Source organism: Chroicocephalus ridibundus, chromosome 2 (assembly GCF_963924245.1).
Source record: "Chroicocephalus ridibundus chromosome 2, bChrRid1.1, whole genome shotgun sequence".
Taxonomy (NCBI): Eukaryota; Metazoa; Chordata; class Aves; order Charadriiformes; family Laridae; genus Chroicocephalus; species Chroicocephalus ridibundus.
Window position 1 is genome coordinate 56,571,288 of NC_086285.1, and position 23,109 is coordinate 56,594,396.

Genomic DNA, 23,109 nt, shown 5'->3' on the forward strand with positions numbered 1-23,109 from the left:
GAGATGCTTTTGATATTAATTTCCTGCACAGATATGCTCATGACAAAGAACATTGAGCTGAATTCAACTGCCAATGAAAATGATCTGAAGCTTTTTAAAGAAATATCCCACTAACTGGCAAGTTTGTTTAGTATTTAACTGGTCTGTGTAGAACAAAATGATAAATGAAATCCTGTTCTCTGAAGACATGTTGTTTTTAGCATATCTTAAAAGGACATCTTTCTTTCAAATTCTGTATATCAAACATTTTTTGCCCTATAGCTATATAGCAGTTTATTACTACCAAAGAGGACTCCTTTCCCCACAACAAAATAGAATTCTATGATTTTTATTGACAAGAGAGATACGGTGACCGCTAGGATGTGGTTTTGCAGTGAGCACTAACTTTCTATATCTCTCATCTATAAACTTTTAACCCAAGTCATACAATTCCTTTGAAATTTTTGACTTTTAGATGATTTACAGTTGTCAGCTCCAGACCTTTCAGCGTCAGCATCTAAATAGTGTCCTTTAGATGATGCTAGTAAATAAGAAGGAAGTGGGTTTTGGATTTGGTTCCAATTATGCAATTGTGCCTTTTCTTCTGTTGTGGCTTAAAAAAAAAAATCTCTTGGAAGTTTTAATATCCTTCCTGTATTTAATTACAACCAGGCTCCAACAAATACTGTAATAAGTTGGTTTCTCTTGGATTGAAAATCTGCAAGAAGTATTTTACATTTAACATTTCTGCAATTTTGGAGTGTGGTTTTTTTTTTCCCCCAGATTCCACAGACAGGATAATGTGGTTAATATTGTTTGTGTTATATGATTGTTCATCAGAAACTTCTCTGCTTCTGATTACTATGTTTTACTAATTCTGCATTTGCTATAGCAAACTCTCAATCTTCTGAAAATTTTAAAGGGACCTTAGAATAAATTATTTTATATATTCCATCTTTGTGCTTTAGTTTGGCAGCTAGTTTATTGAGATAATGGTGAGGTTTAGAAATGATAATTTTTTGTTTCTGGATCACTTTTCCCCAAGACGATTGTGTTAAAGGCTTATCTATTTAAGGTGCTTTTAGTGCTCTCTATTCAGGGCTTTCATGACGTATCTTTAATAATTACTGAGTATAGGTGAAACTGGTAACAATTACATACTGCCTGTAAGATATATATGGCATCACAGGAACCCTGAGCAGTAAGTTGTGTGAGAAATAGCAATCTTGGAACTCAAATACTGTATCCTGTTGCTTCTCTGCTTGGTAACCGAGAGCTGTGAGCTGACTGAATACAGAAAGAAAATATGCCTTTTTAGAGGTCATTGCTGCTGGTGATTTTGGAGGCCAGCTAGTTGTCTTGTTTTGGGTATGGTTTGAATAAGCAGTTCTTTTTTACAGGCTTATAAAGCATCATCTTTGCAAAACGTTGTATTCTTAGTCTCTGTCATGATAAAAAATTGTGTATGTATGGTATGGAGATGCTGTCTTTTTTACTGCATAGCTCTGATATGGAAAGATAATAAAATCTGAATTAATGTGAACATTTCCTTAAATGTATACTGTGCATTAAACACTTTTCTTGGCTCTTATTCTCGATAATTTCCATTGAGGACATCACTATAACTAAGAACAGAATTTATCCCTCAGGGTTTTAAGTGGCCAGAATTTTATTGAATAGACCAGAAGACCATACTAACATGACAATAACTCAATTTAATATTGGCCTCTGTGGAATTTGTGTTGTGATCTCTAATGATCAGTTACGCAAAAAGTCGTTGGTAGATCATACTCCAGCTGGATCTTGGATTTATTTAGTGTCTGTCTTTATTCTGTAAGCAGAGTACCTACCCAGATGGCAAGGGAATTTCTTCTTTAGCTGCTATCTGACAGTAAATTCCGTGCCTTTTTTGCCTTTTTGTCTTTGCTACTATTGTTCTTGTGCTAATGAAACTAAGCCTGAGCATGTTGCAGCTTCATTTTCCTGTGTTGAGCTACCTCTGTCATCAATTAGAGAAAGACTAGGAAGGAGACAGAAAAAAATACGCCCCTTTAATACATAGAAAAAATAAAAGTGGCTATCTGGAGTGGGTAGCAGAGAGAGTCTGAAGACAAAGTAAAACATTTATTTTAATTAGTTTATTATTTAGATGACCTTTGAATAAGGATGTAATTCTGGAAATGGAATCAAGATGTTTGTTGTAGCTTATTACCCGCAGATCATATTTCGGGATCATGCTAAGTCTTAGGAGAAGAAGGATAGCCAGGGTAGCTCAAAAGAAATGGGAATGATTTAAGCAACTAGTAGCAGAATAAGCACTTTTAGTGTACCCCAGAAGTTCACCCCTCCCTCGAAACTCATGGAAGCCTTAAGAAGTCATTCTGTAAATTGGTCAAATTTGGTTAGGGCCTTTCAACACCTCATGCGCTATTTATTTATGTAAATAGCAAGGTAAAGGGCTGTAACTTGATGGAAGAGGTTTAAATTTTATGTCATGGAAAATTTTAAGTTAGCAAAACAATCGATTTCTATGTGCTGTTGAGCCTCTGGAAATCTAATAAACCTTAACAAGTACGTCATTTTATGGGTATGCTGGTGGAACACTAGCGAAGTTTTAACACTGCTTGGTTTGATGGCCTCAGATAGCTGTGATTGGAATTTCTCTGTAGATTATAATTTATAAAAAAAAGATGAAGTAAAGGATGATGCTGAAACAAATTTGGACTAAGGACTTCTTTTTGGTCTGATGAAGCTCTGCTGCCATGACTGTGTTTCTCCATGTTTGTATTATTCAGCAATGTATTGTTTCTGACTCATCAATTAAATTGTAAAGTTTTTGGAGAAGTGACATGTGTAGACCAGAGGTCATAATTCATTAGTTATGTATTATATTATAGTGTAAGCTATAAAGAAAAGTGGTAAGACTCTGTTTTAGGACTTCAAAAACAGGTATCCATTAAACTCTATCTAAAGAGCTCAGATATTTGTAAAAATACTTTGCTTTCTTTGGAATGAGTATTTGTAGTACTGTATTTCTCTGATAAAAAATTATGTGAAGTTATTTTGTATTTTCATTCAATCTTACTCTGTAGTACGACATTTTGGGGTTTGGTGGTACTATTTAAATGTTTTTGTAGATCTGTTAAGGAAAAACTTCCTTCTTCAGAGATTCATTTACAAACTTGTTGCCACTATTCAAAATGCGTTATCAGGCAGAAGTGGTTTTGACTCCAGTCTCAGTGGTAATCCCAAGCCATTTATTTCTCAAATCAAATAGAGCTTTGCACCACATTTCTCTCACTTGTGTGCTGTTTAACGGCTCAGTAGGTGAACCACATCTGCATTGCGGACAGCATTAGAGTGCTCAAAGAAGCATTGTGTACAACTGAATGGTGGGTGTTCATTAATGCTGCAGAGGCACAGAAGTACAATCTTGTGCATTGTAAAACATCCTATTTTGAGCATTTCATTCAATTGCATGGGTTTGCTTCTCGTGTCATCCCTGTAGTGCATTAGCACATAAGTACTTAATGGGCAGTTTATCCAGAGATTTTTGTGTTACAACTAATGCCAGTGATGTTCTGCAGAGATAATACTGTTAGGACCACAGGAGATTTGGCTGTGATAATAGTGGTGGAACATTTGCATGTTTCTCACCCAACTGAATAGACAAGGCTGTGTGCCTCACTATGTATCGAAGGAAAAAAATCTAAACATCTACCTGCTTGCACTGCTGCACCACATGCTGTTGAAATTAGCGTTATTTTTGTGGAGAGACAATTATCCACAGATAAGATGAAAATTACACTGTCAGGAGCAGAGAAACACACTTAAGATTCCTTTTTCTGTGCAAGCATTAATGCTCATAAATGTGGAGACAAAAAGATGGGTGCTGTAAATGGTTACGTGTATGCCTATTTTCACTGTAAATGGCGCTGTTTCTAATCATAAGATCAAAAGTGAAAAATGCCTTAATACAGCTTCTTTTGTATGTTGGCAGCTTTGCATGGAAAGGCATCCTTATTACTGATTAAATAAAACAATAGAATCCTTCATGAAGTGTATGTAGCATCCAAAGTGGGACCTCCGGCTATACCCTATTACAAATAATAAGAGAAATTGCTGTAGTTATTTTGATGCCTGTCTTCACAGGTAATTAATTTTTATGTGAGCAAAATCTGTTTGTCTGGATTTTATTTGAATGTTTTGCTCTTTTTATTCTCAGCTATTAAATTTAGCTACTGTTTTTAAACTCAAATTGTTCTGTGTTTTGCGAGTATGCTCGCAGTTCTTTGCATGAATAGAAACCACTCTAAGAACTTCTAAACAATCAGTGAAATACAACCAGGTATCATTAAATAGAATTAAAAACCAGATAAGTTGTAATTCATATTAAATGCATAGGTTCTTGGTGGGAAAGGAATAATATAAAAAAATGTATTATAATATTAGAAAAACTGTATAAAATAACTTTTCACAAGTTGAATTTTGCCTGGACTTAGTAAAGCTGTATGAAAACGCCGAGCATAATGCATTTGATATTTCAGTGGATATATATTCTTTCTGGAGAGAAGAGGGAGATTTGAAGATATGATTGTAGAAGTGTCATTTCTAGTTAAGGTTGTCTGATATGTCTGTTATCAGAGTCTGGTTTTAATTTTTATAACTTTTCCAAAGTTTTAACTGTTTTGGCTGAATTTTCCACGTCACGGAATTGCCAAAAAGTGATTTGTTTTCAGAGTTACTGTTAAAATGATTCATCTGTTTCCAGGAACAAGTTATGGGAAAATACGTTGATGGGCTTGGCTTCTTATTTTTTTTTTTTTTCCTCCTGAGAAACTCAGTCCCTTCGTTCTTTTGGAGTGGAAATTTGAAATTTTGCAGATGAATCACCCTTGTTTCAGAGAAGTGTCTTTTGAAACAACTCACCGTGGCACAAGGTGCAATGTGGACAACATATGATGTGCATAGAAGCTGGTAGGGACTTTCTAGGAGATTCAGTGGAATTTTGGTCTGTATATTCCTGAATAAACTAAAAGTAAATATTCAGTAAGTACCGACTAATTAAATGAGTCAGATGCTCAATAGAAAAATAGTATAGGACCATATGATTAAGGCTTGTATATAAGTGCACCAAGATCTTGAACAGAATGTACAGACTAATTTTGGAGTTCTTGGGTTTTTTAACCTGAATATTCTCTTTAAGAGAATTTTTTTTTAAAGTGACGGATTCCTTAGAGCTGTTCCTGTGTCGTTATGACACTGAAACAGTAATTTTTCCGTGGTCAAAGTAATATGTTTCTTTACACTTTCAGTAAAAGCTTATTAGTATATTATTTTCATTATGAAGATGTAATTTATTCTTCATTTAAAAATGTTGCTTTCTTTAACCGGAGCTCATTTGAAAGAAATCTTTTTTTTTGTTTGTTTGTTTGGGTTTTTTTGTTGCTGTTTTGTTTCTTTCATGCCATGCTGTCTAATAGATTCAATCAATGGTCAGGATTTTTATTTCTTATCCTTCACCTAAAATTCATCTGAGTGTGTGGACGTTTCTTGTTTTGTTTTGTTTTTTAAAGTGGAGACTAAGGAAAGTTGGGAGTCCGTTTAACATTTAGTTTCTCTCGAAACTGTGTGCTGAGTAGTATATATTTTTGAAATTTCAAGTCCTACATCTTTTAGTTGCATCTAGTCTTTGCCATTGTTAATACTAATTTAATCTTAATCAGGAGGTGATCTCCATGCTACGGGAAGCACAGAAGTCTTCATTCTGGTCTTCTATAAGCTCTAAATAGCTCATTAGAAAAATTATTTGTAGGTTTTTGTTGTTGTATTTCACTGAACTCAGCAGTTCTCTGCTATGCAAATGCCTTGTGTTTTTGAAGGTGCCTTGGTTTCTCTATGTTTATGTAGTCTAAACATAATTTTTTTTATAAAGCAAAAGTTGTTTTCAGCCATCATTTTCACACTAAAAAAGTATCTACACAATTGTGCACTTTGAAGTCTGTTTTGCTCTCTTTAGCTTTCTTCCCTTCTGAGAATCCGTGTTCAAGATAGGGTTTTCAACTACATGTCCATTGTTTTTCACATTGCTTGTATTTTTTATTGTTTCTAGTTCATTAAGCATCTCTTAGTGCGTCATTTCTGTCACTGTGATTTGCCGTGTGCTGTTTGATCAAGTGGCTAACTTTAATCAGCAAGTCCCACAAGCTGTGTGTGATTACTGGCACAGAGTTGGGTACTTGCTGAAGTGTCTGGTTGGAAGCCCCTAAAACAGGAGACCTGTTCTAAAACTGTAGTTATTTGTCATTAAGGATTTGATTTTATTTTTACAAGATTGTATTTGTCTCTGGGATTATACTATTTGCTGATGCTTCAATGCCAGGAGTTTTCTTTTGTGAAGGGTGAATTCGTGATCCCTTCCTGGAGGCTCACATTAAAAGAAATCAGCGTCACTGGGAAGAAAACACTTTTTACCCAGAGCGGAGTGTTCATAACGTGACCACAGACATTTTCTAAAGTAAGCCTTGGCCTATGTGATAGTAGTCTTGCTTTGTTAGTTTTTGCAGACCAAGTCATTCCTGGAATTTACTGGTCTGCAGAGCACTGGTTGAAAGCAGCTACAGTACTACTGGCTCTTAAAGGGGAGGGAAAAAATGATGTCGAGAGGGATTATGGGACCAGCAGTTTTGAATTCAGAAGAAGATCAGACCTGCTGCCTTGCACAGATGTAGGAACACCACTGATGAATTTGTAAAATCTTGCTCCTTTGTGAACAGTGGCTTTGCTGCGTACCCACAGGTGGGGATGTCTGCCCGGCCCGTGGGTGTGTGGCACTCTTGAGCTGATTTTTATCCTCTGCAGAGCTCTCAACTCCGGGCTAGATGGGGAGTCCCTTAAGTGCCCAGACATAAGGTGATGTTTGTTGTCAGCTGCTGGGAAAGCTGTGGCTTCCTGCAGGGCCCCTGTGGAATGGGCTGCCTTGAATCGTGGCATCTTTCTTGCCTTTCTGCAAGGCTGTGGTTCCTGCTGCCCAGCTCATGCTTGCGGGCATTTGAAACACAGTTACTTGCCCGCCTAAAATCTGGTAGAACAGCACCATTCATTGTGGCACGGTGCCACATCCTGAACCAGTTGGGTCAATGCTTAGGATGTAACGTGAAATGTGTGCACTGCCTATGGCAGCAGCGAGGCGATTGCAGACTAGTAAGAACTTATTTCTACTCTCATTAAGCCTTGTGGCTAAACATAATTAGACTTCAACTGGAAGAGTGGGGTTTTCTTCTAAATGGAGTGGGGTTTTCTTGGTAGAGATAGAGGTTTTTGGGTTTGTATTTTTATTCATGAAAAAAAAGCCACTCAAGAAGCAAGAGCTGAGGATCACTCCATGGACATATCCATGGAAACAGCTTCAATACAAATAAAGAAATGAGAAGGGTGACGAGGGGTAACTGCAAGAGCAAAATTAATTGAACTTGAATGTTGATTTATTACTTTCAAACTATTCATTGCAATATGGAAAGGGGAAAACATGTAAAACAGTAAAATCAGTCATTAGGTAAATACCAGCGTAGGATCAGTGATTTTAAGAGAGCTTTGTTAGTGCCCACCAAATGAGGATTGCCCTCTTAGGTTCAAATTTTTCTCATGTAAAAATCTTTTTCCCATGTCACCAGAATTACGGAGATGTAAGTGGAAGACTATTGGCCTTTGCACAATAGAAGGCACTGAAATTTTCCATAATGATTTTTTCTACAAAGTTATAAGTTAATATTTGGGTTACTAATTCAGTAGTATAGCATGAAATAAGTTAATCTGTGCTGCTGTAAAAAGCCTGTGTCTCAAAGTTCCTAAAAGGCAGTCTACATGCCTACTTTAAGAAAAAGTAAAAAAAGAATGAGTAAAAAAAAAAAATTAACTTGGCTAAGAGTCAAAGCGTTGTTAAGATACGTGGCAGGAAAGCAGACACAAAATTGGAGGGAGAAGAAAGTAAAGAATATAATTAAAATCATTCTTTTCTCCTCTTTCCAGTTACCTGGAAAGGTTTATTATTCATATACACTTGTTGAACTTGCATCTAAATGATTGATTGACTCAGTGAACTAATTGTAATAGATTATGTTTGATGTGCTATCTTGAAAAAAATCTTTTGAAATTCTGTCTCTTTTCTTTTTCTGCTCACCTTGTGGCTTTTAATATCTTGTTTCCCATCTGTCTGATTCCATCACAAGCTGAGCATAACTTTTCAGACCGTAATGCAGCTCTCTTTTTGTTCTGGTTTAAGTAAGTATGTAACGCAAATACGTGATTTGGCCGTCAACAGTAATATCAGAAAGGAATGTTGAAATGTGTGTTCCCTTTATTGATGTGAAATAAAGAAATGCTTATCTGTAGATATTTGATAATACATATTTACAGTGCATAGATCTGTCTCTGCAAGCAAATGAATAGAGATGTCTGTATCATTGTATTACATCCGCTTTAATGTTACAAGCCCAAAGGTTACTTTTAAGGATTAGTTCTTAATTAAAGGAGAAAAGAAATGGGTCTATAAGGTTTCAGGAAAGCAGTTTTAAATATAGATTTAAAAATACTTAACTGAATATGTAATACAGATGTACCCAAACTTCATTTTGAGAGATTGATTGCACTGTAGATATTCCTACTGCAAGAAGTGTCTCTAGCAGTGAGGTCCTAACTGAGTCTTGAATTACAGGGGAATTTGGAGAAATAGACTTATTTTGTTAAAAACATATTCTCTAGGGGATATAATGTTTGTAGAAATGTTTCGTTGGGATATCATTTTTATGCATATAGTTCAGTAGTTTGCTTAACAACCATAAGGTATAGGTAGATAAAATTCTTTGTATTCTTTATTAAGGACATAAAATGTATATGCTGAAAGATTTTTTTGGATAGTGCCTTTTTAGTGAGAGTAAATCTTTGGTGAGACCGGGGAGAATGAACTAAGCCAGGAAGAGAGGAAAAGGGAAAGTACGGTAGTCCTGAGACTGTCTATAACAGTTTTGTGGGACATTAGAAATAGAATCATCTTTTAAGTCTGATGAATTCATCAGAGAGTTATTATGAAAGGGGCAAAAGGCCACAGAGTTCACTCAACTAAGCGTGTTTATACATAAAACACAAAGCATTGAAATATTTGCTTTGATGTGGTCAATATAAGTTTATTTGGATGATGATGATAATACTGCTACTACTAGTAGTAATAATTCTTTTTGGCTGGCTGATTTGACTGTGAACAAGGTATCCAACTCAGAGAATGGAGTCAAAGGGAACCAAAAGCCTTTTTCCCTCATGATTTATTGGAAAAAAACAATAATAAGGAAACCAGTTTCAGCCTGATACATAGGCATATGCATTCAAGCAAGTAATTGGTACATTGACTGAAATGGAATTATTCTTCACACTAAGTATCGTGTTGAACTGAGGCCTTTATATAGCCTAAGCAACTTTTAGTTCCAAAATTACTCAGTCTTTACTGAGCTTCTGACTTCCTTGGAATTTACTGTCTATTGCTACTGAAACAAGTCTTTGAGCAGAAGCTTTAGTGGCGCAGTTCCAATATCTAGGGAGTATTATGTTTTAATTCTTTTTTTCCTATTGTACTGTGAACAAGTGCTGTGGAGAAATCAAGATGTACGTTTCCTACCATTGAAAGAATTATGTTCATATCATTGAGAAGTCTGAAGCAATTTGCAACACTGTTAAAAAGATTTTTTTTATTTTTTTTTTTTAAGGATAGAAGTCTTCTTGTGAAGGATTATTTTTTATGAAACTGTTGTGGTTTAACCCCCCCTTGCAACCACTCGCTCATCCCCATTTCCCCTAGAAGAGCGAAAAGGGAGAAAAGGAACGGAAAGGAAAAAAAACCTCATGGGTTGGGATAAAGACAGTTTAATAGAACAGTATCAGAAAAGAAAAAATAACACTAATAATAACACTAATAATAGTAACACCAGACACTCTCAAAGCCCAGTGAATTGGCACTGTCCCGAGCAAGGATCGTGGATTCCTGCCCCCCGGCCAACCCCCATTTATGTATTGAGCGTGATGTCTATGGTATGAAATATTTCATTGGCCGTTCCATTGGTCTGTCTGTTCTTCTATGGGAAGCTGAAAAAAAGTCCTTGAATAATGTAAACATCACTTAGCAACAACTAAACCCAATAGGTATTATTGATGTTCCTTTCACAGCAATCACTAGAAAGAGAAATTAACTCTTTCCCAGTTGAAACCAGGACAGAAACTCATAACTCTATTTATTTCTACAGCATAGAATATAAACAAAGAAGTGGAATGAAATCTTGGCTCCATTGTATTCAGTATCAATATTATAGGATTTCTGTTTCACTAGGTTTTAATTCACCATGCCCTTCCCAGAGTTAATTTTGGTATAGGGTTTCCTTCCAGAAATGTGGAAAGTTAAATGAGGGCACATCACAGAGGGCATCCTTATGTCTTTAAAAGTAAAAGCCCATTCTAGTGGATGCATCTCATTGGTCAGTGAAACTGGTTTGCAACACAGCAGTTATGTAGTGTTACACACAAACAATACAGAAGAATATCTAACAATATTTCGTCATCATTGCATAGTCATTTGTCGTTCATTTAGTGGCCAGCCCAGCCTAAACCACGACAGTGAAAAGTAAAATAACTGAAAAGAAAATTGTTTTTGTTCTACCTCAAACCAGGAGACCATTTGCTATGGTAGAAAAAAATATCACTATGAACTGTGGCCCCAAATTGAAAAATGACAGGAATGATGAGTCTAGTGTATATGTTATTAATAAATAACACACTTTTGTGACTCATAAACTCTCTCTGTAATAACTGTGTGTTTCATTCTGTGTTGCCGAGAAAAGTTGCAAACCAGAAGTAAAGTCCTTTCTACGTACCTCCCAGATCTGTTTCCTTAATTGCTGGGATTTTCCTGTGGCCTGAAGGACAGACTAGACATTGTTCAACATTTTAGCTGAATGAAGTGACACTGGGATATAATAAGCTGCTGCTGAAATCCAACTACAAAGTGTTTTCCAACCATACTCAGGAATAAAGCATTGTATTTGTAGTTAGTATATATGGACGTAGTTTTTGGCAGCAGTTAAATTCTTATTTGCTGTATATTTTCCTAGATTTTCTGCTGGACTAAGTCACTGTGTCCATGATTTACAGTTAAGTATTTGCTTCGCTTTAAATGTGAGTGTGACACATTCACATTGCCTTTTCAGCATATATGGAGAAAGGAAAAGAAATGACAATCTTTTTCTAGAAATTTTGATATAATTCACATATTGGAATGTGAATACTTGACTCTGAATTAATTACTGTATGTTTTGATGTAGATTAGACAGATTAGTAGGCACGGAATAGTGTAAACACTTGGATCATCATAGCAAATTTCTTCCATCTAGGGGAGAAACATGAAGAAAATAATATTTTCGGAAAAAAATATTCACATGACCTATTTAGGCCAGCAGTTGCACTTACTGGCACAACTAGTTAACAGCATAAAACAAATACATTTTGTCTGATGAATTAGCGATCACCTTGCATACTAAATGTAATGCTTTATTGCGTTACTTGGCTTCAGATATATAGTCACATACTGTATTCTCTCGGAGAAACTAGAATAAAGAATCTGCCATTGATTATAACAGAACCACTGATTTTCATGCATTACTGCATCATAAATGTTCACTTCTTTTTCCTAAGATACATTTGTGCTTACAAAGTATACATTTATCCCCCCAAATTTTGGTTACTAAATTAGCATGCCATATTTTCCACAAAATTAATCTTTTTCCAGTTTTGTCTGTCTGGCTAATAACTTGATAAATCTCTCCTTATCTTCTAATGGCAGATGATTTATCAAGGCCTACCACTTAATTAATATTACAGAGCATGTGGGGAACTGAAGAATTCAGAAGTATTTTCCATAGCTTGGGCATGTAAAATGAGAAGCATAGGAGAAAACAGAAAGATAATCTTGTAACTGAGAAAAAGTCTTTATGATTTAAGCATGGAATTGAGGTTCAGGAAATGGTGAGGTCTATCCCACAAATCCATCATGTTTCCCACCAGACTTTGGACAAGACTGATTTTTTTTCTTTGCTGCAGTCGACCATTCTGCAGAATATTTAGAGTAATACTGTCTTATCTCCTAGGGTAGTTTAATGCTAGATTTGTCTAACATTACTAGTGTTATAGGACTTGTATTGGTTTTTGAGTTTATTGAGTTGTAATTATACAAACACTTCCACGATATAGCCTGAGTTTTTTCATATTAAAAAAGTGTTTATAATATGTAATATATAAAGGATACTTTTGTGACATAAATATTTTAACTTATATATCTGAAGTGCCTATAAATATACAGAAATCTCAGAGAAGTTGTCAATGAAGTTTCAGCTTTTCTGAATACTTTACTTTTTCTCCATTTCCAGGTTGCATGTCTCACTCACGTAGCAGCTAATTACCTTAATTTCAAAATTGAAGCAAAACGCTGGGGTACTGCTCATGGGAGTATTGTTCCGTATCAGGTAAGCAAAAAGCATTAGGTGTTTTTGCTCTTGGAATTTGTGATTTTGTGTATTATGAGATTGAGAACTGACTTACTTTTCCCATGACCTGCTGTAGTCTGTAATGTGTCTGTGTCTAGGCAGGACAAGGTTCCGTTGTTCATTGTCATTTCTGCGTTTTGCATATTTCTTCATCAGCAGTAGATTAGTAACAGAACACTGACATAGATCAAAGGTGTTTGCTGAAATTGGATGACTTTAAAGCTAGCGTGATGACTTGATTGGTTTTCACCTGACAGAGAAACGTGGGGGTTTTTTTTAAGGGTTACCTGACTTCCATACCAGTTATAAACTGGAATCTTTTTGCCTCTGAATTTTGGGATTTTTATCTTTTGAGTCTACAAGAACAATCTAAATGATCATGAATATCTGGGATTTCTACATATTTGTCATTCTGCATTGATTTTGCTACAAATCACTGTTGCTTCTCGAGACAACAGGTTGGCAAAAGGAATTAACCAGACCTCAGATCTCCCCAGCAGAATTCATAGTCCGCTACGTCTAATGGAGGGTTGAAATTCCTTAAAATAACATGAACTTCATCATATAAACAAGCACAGGAAAAAAAATTACTTCAAGTTTTATCTTGCTTCTGGATAGTATGGGAAACACTTCCAATAAACAAAGAAAATTTTGTTCTATTCCAGCTGATCATTTTGTTTTCTTGATGGAGGTCATGCTAATTTATGGAGACTTGGACATGTATTTAATTTAAAAAAAAAATACCTATTCTTTGTTTCATAATTTTGGTACTTCTTGGCAAATCATCATACTTGCAACTAGACAGAGCCTGGATTTCTTAATTTCTGACCAGAGTCCTTTAAATCCAGAGAGGGACACTTCCCAGCGTTTGTCTGGGAGAACTGCACCTAGGCATCACTCAGTTTCTTCACCATCTCCTTTCTTTTTAGAGAAAGTGAAGGAAACTCAGTGTATTGTCTTCTTCCCAGAGGTGAAGATGGAGGTGATCATCATAACATTAAAAGATTTGCTGCTTTTGGCCATAGAAGCTCTGAAGCAAAAATCATTAGACAGAACACTATCACTGGATAGTATCACAGCCCGCCTCCTCAGGTCTAAACCCAAAATCAGTTGTTTTTGTAAACCTAAGCTGGGAGACTTTTCATAGGACATACCACTGCGTAGTCAACTGTCTTGTTTTGGATTAGCTAGACCAGATTGCAAATTATCTCAGACCAATGGGGAGGTGTTGTTCTGCAAGGATGAGTTTGGTCCTGAAGTATTCTTGTCTGGGGTGCAGTGCAGCACAGCTACGGCTGCGCTGCCATCTGGTTGGCGTGGTGTAGCCATATGGCCGTATTTTCTAGAACCATCTCTGCATGACCCAACGTAACCAGGCATCCACTGCACAAGCAGTTACATTCTGCTGTGTTTCTGTAATGTGACCTTTTGGTGCAACCCTTTTTGAACTTTGGTATGTTGAAAGTACAAAACAGATCTGAAGTATCTGAAGTTTGTATAAGCAAAACCAAAAACCTGACTAAACAAAACATTTTATCTTCACCGTACTGCATTTGACTGAGTAAATGAAACTTGCATTCTTTTATCTCCTTTTGCCTTTGTTTTTCCACAGTCAAAATGAAAAGAAACGCATACATTGAATATCCTTTGTTTCTTTTTTCATAGACAGCTCTTTAAATACACAAAATTCGAGGAGACTGTTTTAGCTATCTTCTGGTTTAATCTAGATTGGTCAATATGTAAATAACTATTTTTTTAAATAACTATGTAAACTGTGGTTCCTGTGTTTCTGTATGCTGTTTCTGTAGCAGATATTAGAAATACTACCTCAATATTATAAACAATTTTAATCTGAATTTTCTTGTTCATAAACTGGTAATTAGGGTGGAGTTGTGTGTGTGTTTATGGCTATCTGTTAACATTCCATCAGCTAGCATGGTTATAATTCTGATTGTAACCATAAGTATATTATGCTTTCTAGAGTTTATTTTTTGCTTTACTAACATAAGCTATACTTAGACTGCAAAGCTCTTTGGAAACTTGAATTAACCCTCACTGTTGCTATTGTACTGCTTTTATAGTTGCTTCTGTAGCTCATTTGTAACAGAGTTTAGAACAGAACTCTGAAACCTGACTTTCATCTGTCATCCTAGTTATTGAATATCCTGTCTTGCTTACTAAACTTACTACTTTGTGACTATCACTATTATTTTACAAATAATTTTTTTTAAGATATTTTGGGCAAGTGAAGTATAATTTGTTCGAATAATAAAAATCACATTTCAGAAGATGGAATTTCTATATATTTCAAGTACACATTAGCAAACTGTTGTTTTTTTTCTTATGTCCTAAACTTTATTTTGTTTTCATTTGCTGTATTTTGAGTTTTCATACAGGTAGGAAGTTACAACTTTGAAGTGATACAGAGCCTGCAGTCCTGCTAAAAAGTGTCAAACTATGTTAAAGCATGGAAGATTGGGTAAACAGGAGCGATCCTTTTATAGATATTGAAAAGGCAAAATCTAAATTATTTGTATCATATTTGGTGTGACAGAGGTCTGATCAGTCATATTAGAGTACTGACCAAAATTTAATAAAAAATATACATCAAAAGCATCTTAAATATGGACATAAATAGTACTTTGCTTACAATTGTTATAGTAAGCATTCTAGTGCTCTGTTTAACACATTCAGTAGTGTATACTGAATGGTATTGTAGCTTTTATTTCATTGAGTTTATATTGAATAATTTTGTTCAGAATATCTTTGCAAACGGCTCTTTTATTTTTTCTATTCACAAGGCCAAATTTAGCTTTGAGTATAATTTCACTGAATTCCCTGTTGCTTCTTGACTGAAAAACTAGCAGCATAATTTGCCCCCAAACATGTTCTCTAGATTGACCTTTCTTAACTTTTCCTTGTATTTAAAAACATAAAAATTGAGCATTTATGGGCACCTGGGTTTTCTCTTTCCTGAAACTAGCAAGATCTGTAGCCCCTTTGAAAATCCATTTCTGGTCTGAGCAACAAGCTCTTATTAAAAGAGATATAAAGTTTGGTGTATGAGGACTTTCATACTCTTTTGAGGTTTTTTCTCATTTGCTGATAATGTGCTCACTTTGTGGCAAGATCATCTGAAATGTCCTGAGTTTTCAGTTCTGTGTGCTCATCACCAGTACCCAAAGGAAAGGATTTGAACTTCTTTTGAGTGTACAATGTCTTTCAGGGTTCATGTAAAGCTCTCTGTAAAAGTTTGCCATAGGTTTTCAGTGGAGGTGAACTTTGCAATCTGCCACAAAGATGAAGAACTCTAGATTCTGATTAACCAAAACCAGAGATTTCTGAGTGGTGAACCTTTCATGAGAAATTCTTTACTTGGAGCATATCTGCTTTTTAATCAGAGCGATGTAGTTTGAATAGGTCACTTCTGTGATAGTGCATGTAATCAGATCCCAATTTACTTGGTTTCAAGTGTTAAAACACAAACCTTGAGTTCTGGGCTGTATCTTAAACACAATTAGTTCAATTTCTTAAAACAGGTTTCCATAATGAGACACCTTGTTTAGCTACAGCTGCTCCATGATTATCCGGAGGAAATCAGAGGCTTAAAAGCATCCGGTTTACATAATTGTGCTGAAAAGTAAAGTTGTATTACTGTCTTTCATTTGGGATGATAAGGTCTTCATTCTTGTGGTTTCAGCAATGTAGCTCTCTTGCCTGCACCATGCGTGAGATCTAGACATTCACTTTTTCATCTTCCAGTTGGCCCACTCATAATGGATATTTGTTCTCCTGAGAAAGTCTATCCTAACCTGCGTGTTTACAGGACGTTTCCTGTGGCAGCTTATCACCCTGCCATCAGACACCTGGGCAACTGGGCAGCACTTTCCGAGGCAAACTTTCAGCAAAAGGTATAGGGCTGTTTTCTCTCGGGCCATAATGATGAAAGCCTCTTTAAAGACTGAGAAACCAAGCTGTTATAGATATCCTCTCCCCTCCTCCCCCCCCCGCCCCCTAATGAATATGATATTATTTTTGTTGCAGATTTGGTCCTAGGACTCACAAGGTCTTCTCAAGTATTCTTCAGTATGTTTTCAGAATATGCAAGGGGCGCAACCGTTCTGCACAGAAGTTGAAACCATGACAGGAAATTATTATTTTAACCAGTTATCTTTTCTGTTGACTGACCTGTGCATTTTCATAACTCATTAGACCCAACATTAATGATTTTTATATTAGAGCATCACTTAGGTTCTCTAAGCATCAACTTCTTGTCATGCTAGGCATAAAACTTCCTCCACATGAAGAAACTGTCTCTGTGTCAAAGGCCTTGCAGTTGAAATGTGTTATGAAAACCAAAATGTAAGCTCACAAGGAATTGAAAGGTATGAGTTAGTAGGGAGATGTGTATAGTCATAGATATAAATACCTCTGCATTATTTTTAGCATCTGCATCTCATACCTTTTGCTTGTGGAATTTCATCCTGTCTAGGAGTCTTACAAAGAAAATCCCACTCATGTCACTAGTGTCTCATCACAAGAACAGAGAAATGCACTAAGTTGTACTTACCTGATTCATCTGGTAGAGCTGCTTTTCATACAAAGGCACAGTGTGCACCAGCTTTCCTAAATCAGCTCTGGAGAATCTCACAGAACTTTTCATGACTCTTTTTTTTTTTTTTTTTTTCTTTTTTATAGGCCCATTGTCCTATATTGTTGTTCTGAACAATGAAATACCACTGCTGAAAGTATTGACGTGAAAATTTCATTTGACATGAAAACTAAATGTATCCCCGGCTCAACTGAATAGGAACTTTGTGCTCTCAAGCAGCAAAGTGTGCTCTCTCACACTGTACAGTTTCACTTTCCGAAGAACAGTTTGGCCATCCTCAAGATACATGTCTTGACTCATATGATGAATACCCGATCTCCCAGATGCTTTAGTGGTCTAGTGTATCTCCTTGATACACCAAACCTACACATTTGTTTTTTTTTAACTAGCCGCTTCCTTTCTATCTTTATCTTACAAGGCACAGGAAAGAGAGAAAGCAGAAAGGCCTGTGTCATCCTGGATTCTGTAAAACAAGAAAACAAGGATATCATTTGCAGGACTTTTTTTTTTTTTTTTTCTTTCTGCTTGGAAAAGTTTCTATTTGTAGATTTCCTTACTGGATTCTTCAGAATTGTCTTATTGTTGTATGACTAGATTAACTAATGACTGTACAAATGCTTTGGTGATTGTAAGGGACCACAGTTGACGCTCTGCTTGGTGAGAAGTGCTGGAGTGGGGATTCTGTTTCCTTGCCATTTTAGTCAATGAAAAGGTACGGTAATCGTCTGTGGGAATCTGTGTAGAAAGCTGCTCCTTTATGAGGAATGAATTCTAGTTATTCAAACCTGACAATGTTATATTGATACCTTTCTGGTGATCAGCCTTCAGTGAGTTGTCAAGTCTCTCTCCTGGGCAGAGTAGCTGTCTGGAAACCAAATCAGTAGGTTTGCCTTAGGCTGTTTTAGATACGTGCTCAGTGTATAATGTGAGATGTAGTTATAACTTCATTCATATATATCCTATTCTGTCACAGAGACAGCACTTTAAAGAAGCTGACCTTGTATTCACATAGAATAGACAGCTTCTTACCTGTACGCAGGAACTTTTCCTATGAAAATTAAATTAATTTTTAATTTAAAACCTGATACTTTTTTTTCCCCTGAAGGAAAACCTCCTGCATCTTTCTACGAGATATTTTTTTATGGGTCTTACACTTTGAATTTGCAAAATAGATATCGGTAATTACCATTATTGTTAAGGAAAGCTAGCTGATAATTGAGACTGTCTCATTTTTGATCTCATCCTGGGAAGTGTCAGTGACTATTTTGTGTCCCTCATAAAACATTCTTATATGTGTACTTATATATGTATTTGAACTTACATGTGTATTTGTGCTGATTTAGACTGGGTGTACATTAAGATTATTAGTCTCTCACTTGTCTGTGGTCACATGAGAACTCCTCTAATGAAACTAGGATCAGAACACAGGTGTACTGATGTTCAGTGTCATTTAGTGGACATATTTGTATTTTATGTATACTGTTCATTGTTTCTTCCACATTGATCCATTGCTGGGGTGAGGCATCTAGTTTATATTATTCACAGCAGCATGGTAAGCCTCCAAACATGTTGCAGGGTTACCAAGCATTACAGATTTGTATATCCATGTCAAATTGTAATTCTTAGGAAGGGCAGCGTAACAAAGCCTTTGCTCTTCAAATTGTAGCTGGTTGGCAAGGAATAAAAGTAGAACCTGTAGGCTTGTAGAGGAGACACTAACTGCAACTGGATCACTGCTTTCCTCTAATCTGCTTATCGGATCCAGGACAGAAAAATAAACGTTGCTTTTGCTCTTCTGAAAATATGTTTCATAGTTGTTGTATATACAGTTGTATATACAGTGCAGCCACTCAAAAGCTGAAACACGTTTAAGCAGCCTGAAAGAGAGCTCAGAAATCCATGTGCAGCAGTATCACCCAATGACTCCTGACGTAATCATCCTGCATATATAAATACGTATTTGTATTGCCATTGTAGCTAGAAACCCTAATAAAACACCACAATCCCTTGTGCAAGGTATTGTACAAGCAGGAAAAATCAGCTCTTTCTGGTCAGTAAGGGGAATGAAGAACAAAGTAATTACTTCAAATGACTGAAATGAGTAAAGACTTTGGCAGTGTTCACAGTCTTTTAAAACTATATTTTCTTAGGAATTTGAGGATCTGGTGATTTATGGTGAATAACATTAACTCTTGGGGAACTGGAGAGATTAAGGCATGTCCACATGATGTATTTAACTTTATGAAGACAGAAAAATGAATAAATAAAAAAAAACATACAGGAAAACTTCTACCGTTGTTTAATTGATGTTCAGGTGCTTGCCTTTACTCTGTGAAGCTTGTGACAGTTTTGGATGGAAAATGCTGATTGTTATGGAAGGGTATGTCCACTAGATGTCATTCATGTAATCTAGTTTTTGTTGCAGCATTTATTTCTAAGGAACGATGTAGGATGGTGTAGATACAAATTATCAGCATTATTAGCTGCTTTTGTATATGCAATGCTTTTGACTTTATGTATGTGTGGCATGTTACAAAATAATATTCCGATTGTCTCTGCGATGGGTTTGACATACCATTTGGTCTAGAACATCTGTCTTTACATGTTTTTGCCTACAGTTACATTATTGCATGAGTAGATCTGTCATAGAAGAGCACCCAGGTGAGCAGTATGTAGTCTGTAACTGTTCTGCAAGGAGAGACATCAGTAGAGAGGTGAGGATGTTATGCCCCAAAGGAAAGCAAAAGTATCCTATAACGGATATAATTTCACTTAAAATATGTTATTTTCTAAGCTCGTTACACCTCAAAGAGCAGTTCTTTAGAAAAGTGCATGTCTAATTAGGAAAGGCGGCTCAATTTCATAAACTTACACAAATGGACTTATGTACTCACAGATCTTAGCTGTAGAACTGTGCTTACAGTACTTGATTTGTGTCACTTTATTGATATCTGAGGCATTTAAAATAGAATCACTTTAATCAAACTTAGATGAAATACTCTGTCTGTGTGCGTGTAAATCAAAGTTGCATCTGACCATTCCGTCAGGCGGGTTGGTAGGATCTGTACAGATACGTGTTCATTAGCAAGGAGTGCTTGCACCCCCTGCCTCCCTCCCCCCATCTTTGTAGCATGATATGTATTACTAATTGCTAGAGAGCTTCTGGGAAGCTGTATCTGTACTCTCCTTGAAGAGCAACTGCTGCAAGATTGGCCTGGGCTCCTTCCCACTTTCAACTTGGAGTAGCTACAGCAAAACTGGAAGCCGGAGATCACAGCTTCCTCCAACCTCCCTCTCCCCTTCCATATGGAATAAAGAATTTCTCTGCCCTGTGTAGTCAGCCAGAGGGCAGGATGGGGAAGTGATAATCCTCTTGGAATGAGCCCTTGCATGAAAAATGATAAATGCTACATTGCATGGGGATTAACACTTGCTTATGAACTTGCTTGTAATGGAGTGATGCTTCTCTTTCAGCAATGTGAACGTTCACTGTACTTGTAGACCTGATTAAGAACCTTTACCACTGTTCAGCCAAAAGGGAACCATCTGCCATCAGAAACATCAGAAACCAACTCATTTTTTTGATCGGCGAGCTTACGATATCCTGTGAGGATGTTCACAGAGTGGGTCAATCTGTGAATCACTGTGGAGTTTGAAGCTTATTTAGCATCTCTAGATGTATTTGGTATTGAGCACTACTTTGTAAGGATTTAGTGTAGAACCTGATTGCCGCTTTGCAGGATGACCCTTTCTTTTCACAGTGACCTGATGTCATGCAAATTTGGTCATAAGGTTAATTTCCAAGCACTGATGTATACTAATAAATTTGGCATGGGCTATATTGTTTCCTTTAAAAACATTGCATTACTGCTACAATAAGCTTAGCTCCACTGGAATAACAACTCCAGTCCTCCAATGACTCCAGTATACAGGAAGCTTCTGGGAATTTAATTGGAAGGGTAGCACTTTTGAGAGAACTTCTGTTCTGTTTTTGAAAGTGGTATATGCGCTTAAGTAGTCTCTGTCCTGTTGCCTTACTAAAGCATTGAAGTTTTAAATGCAAAATCTACTTATGAAAATAAGCTCTAAGTTACAGTGCTTTTTAATGTTGTTTCTCATGCCCTTTGCTACGTTCAGATATAACTTGCTTGATGCCAAACCAAGTATTTTTAACAATACTTTCACTAATAAAACCTGATGGTAAAAAGACTTGAGAAATTGTAATGTAAGGCTTCGCCTATTATTAAACCTCTATTATTACCAAAATTGTTTTGATTTGCTTACTTCTTAAGATAAGTAGGACTTTTGCTACAAGACTTGACTTCAATTGTATTGAGAGTGGTAAGAGGGAAGGTGAGAGGCAATTTTTTTTTTTAGTTCTCTGTTTTGACAAAACCGTACTTACTGACGATCACTTAAAACAATATTCACTTACTCTTATAATACAAATTAAGCTAGAGAAATTGATCTTATATCTGTATCCCCAAGGGGATCTCAACCAGTTTTATCTACACCCTCACCTTTGTTCACTTGTATCTAGGATACTTTTGACAAATGTTTGTCCCAATTTCTCTTCACCAGAAGTTTTGAAATACTTGCTACAGTCTTGCGTAAGTAGTTATTCTCCATGCCCACTGAGAGCAGGAAAAGAAATAATTCAATTTTCAACAAGGAAGAGAGAGCCTGGATTTAGGAAAAGGTTTTTGGCTATATAGTTAGTGATGCATTATGGCAGTTGATCACCATATTATCTATAGTAAGTTTTTACATATATAAAATATATGTAGAGCTCATTTACAGTGTTCTCGTCCATGGATTGTGTGAGGCAGACTCATTCATTATTTCCCCAAGGTTATATTTTTTAGACCTCCTGTATGTTTTTGTTTTTCTCTCTGGCACGATTTCCACTTTGTTCACCTCTTCAAGTGGTGTGTCCAGATCTGGCGAGGGCCTTAGGTGAGCTCGTCATGTTTCTGAGTAACACGGAGAGCTTTCACATGCAGTTAAGACACCTAAGAACAGTTTGCTTTCTATTTTAACAGCATCACATTGCTGTATCTCCTTCTTTTCAGGTGTTCAGCTGCCAGGGTAGGAGAACAGCACGTAGCTCTACATGTAAACTTTGTTAATTAGTTACCAGCTACAACTTTGGTTTGATTTACTGTTAAAAGGTTCTTGGGGTTCCTTTGTCTGTGTTCTATGATCTTTGCTTTTTTCCACCATGGATCATTTTACAGAATTATGCCCAATCCAGTGAAACCTGCAGAGGTGAGGTCACTTAATGCTGGAGTGACCTCTGAATCTGAGGTAGCAGCATCTAAAGCTATTGTCTGACTGTGATTGTGGTTTATGTCAGCTACAGCAAGTTCAGGGCGCTCGAATTTTGAATGAGTATGTCCACATGTGGGTTTAATGAGCTTTTCAAACTTTTGCACATTAGTTTTACATCAATGGTCATCTTTCTTTTCCTGGGTGTTTCTAGGTAGATGAAGTCTGAGATTCCAAAAAGATGTCTTGTAAGGATATGTAAGACCCAACTTGTATTTCATATTTTCTATATTTTATGTTTTAGAAAACTACCAGGGTAAAAAGTAGAAGTTAAATTATCTTAGTAGAAAGGCTGTTCTTTGCTAGATAAAAGTGAAAAACAGACACAAGGTTAACCTTTAATTTGCTGTCCAGCTGATATGCAGTCAGTTAATATTAGTTGTGTTTCTTCATTGGAACAGTCCATTGCCATGTGGAATGACCATAATAATAAGCAAACAGAAAGTTGATGTGATTTCAAGTAGAGAGCATTAGCTGAGTCTATGTAACATTTAAAACCTAACATAAAGACAAGGAATATAAAATATTATAAATACCAGTGTTAAGTCTGTATGATAAGATCTCTTCTAAACAGAAAAAATTTTTTGACCTTGTCAAATTTATCCTTGGCAT

The 23,109-nt window shown here is 36.2% G+C and overlaps 1 protein-coding gene across 4 annotated transcripts in view; it reads left to right on the forward strand.

Annotated features, from left to right (window-relative positions):
- Positions 1–23,109, forward strand: part of SUGCT (succinyl-CoA:glutarate-CoA transferase) — a 332,647-nt gene that overhangs the window by 50,140 nt on the left and 259,398 nt on the right. For all 4 annotated transcript variants that reach the window (XR_010069897.1, XM_063325601.1, XM_063325602.1 and 1 more), the window contains one exon: positions 12,441–12,536. Coding sequence is in view for 3 of the 4 variants with exons in the window: in XM_063325601.1 (XP_063181671.1) it covers positions 12,441–12,536 (96 nt within the window). In the remaining variant the exon portion in view is untranslated. The remainder of the gene's footprint in view (positions 1–12,440; positions 12,537–23,109) is intronic.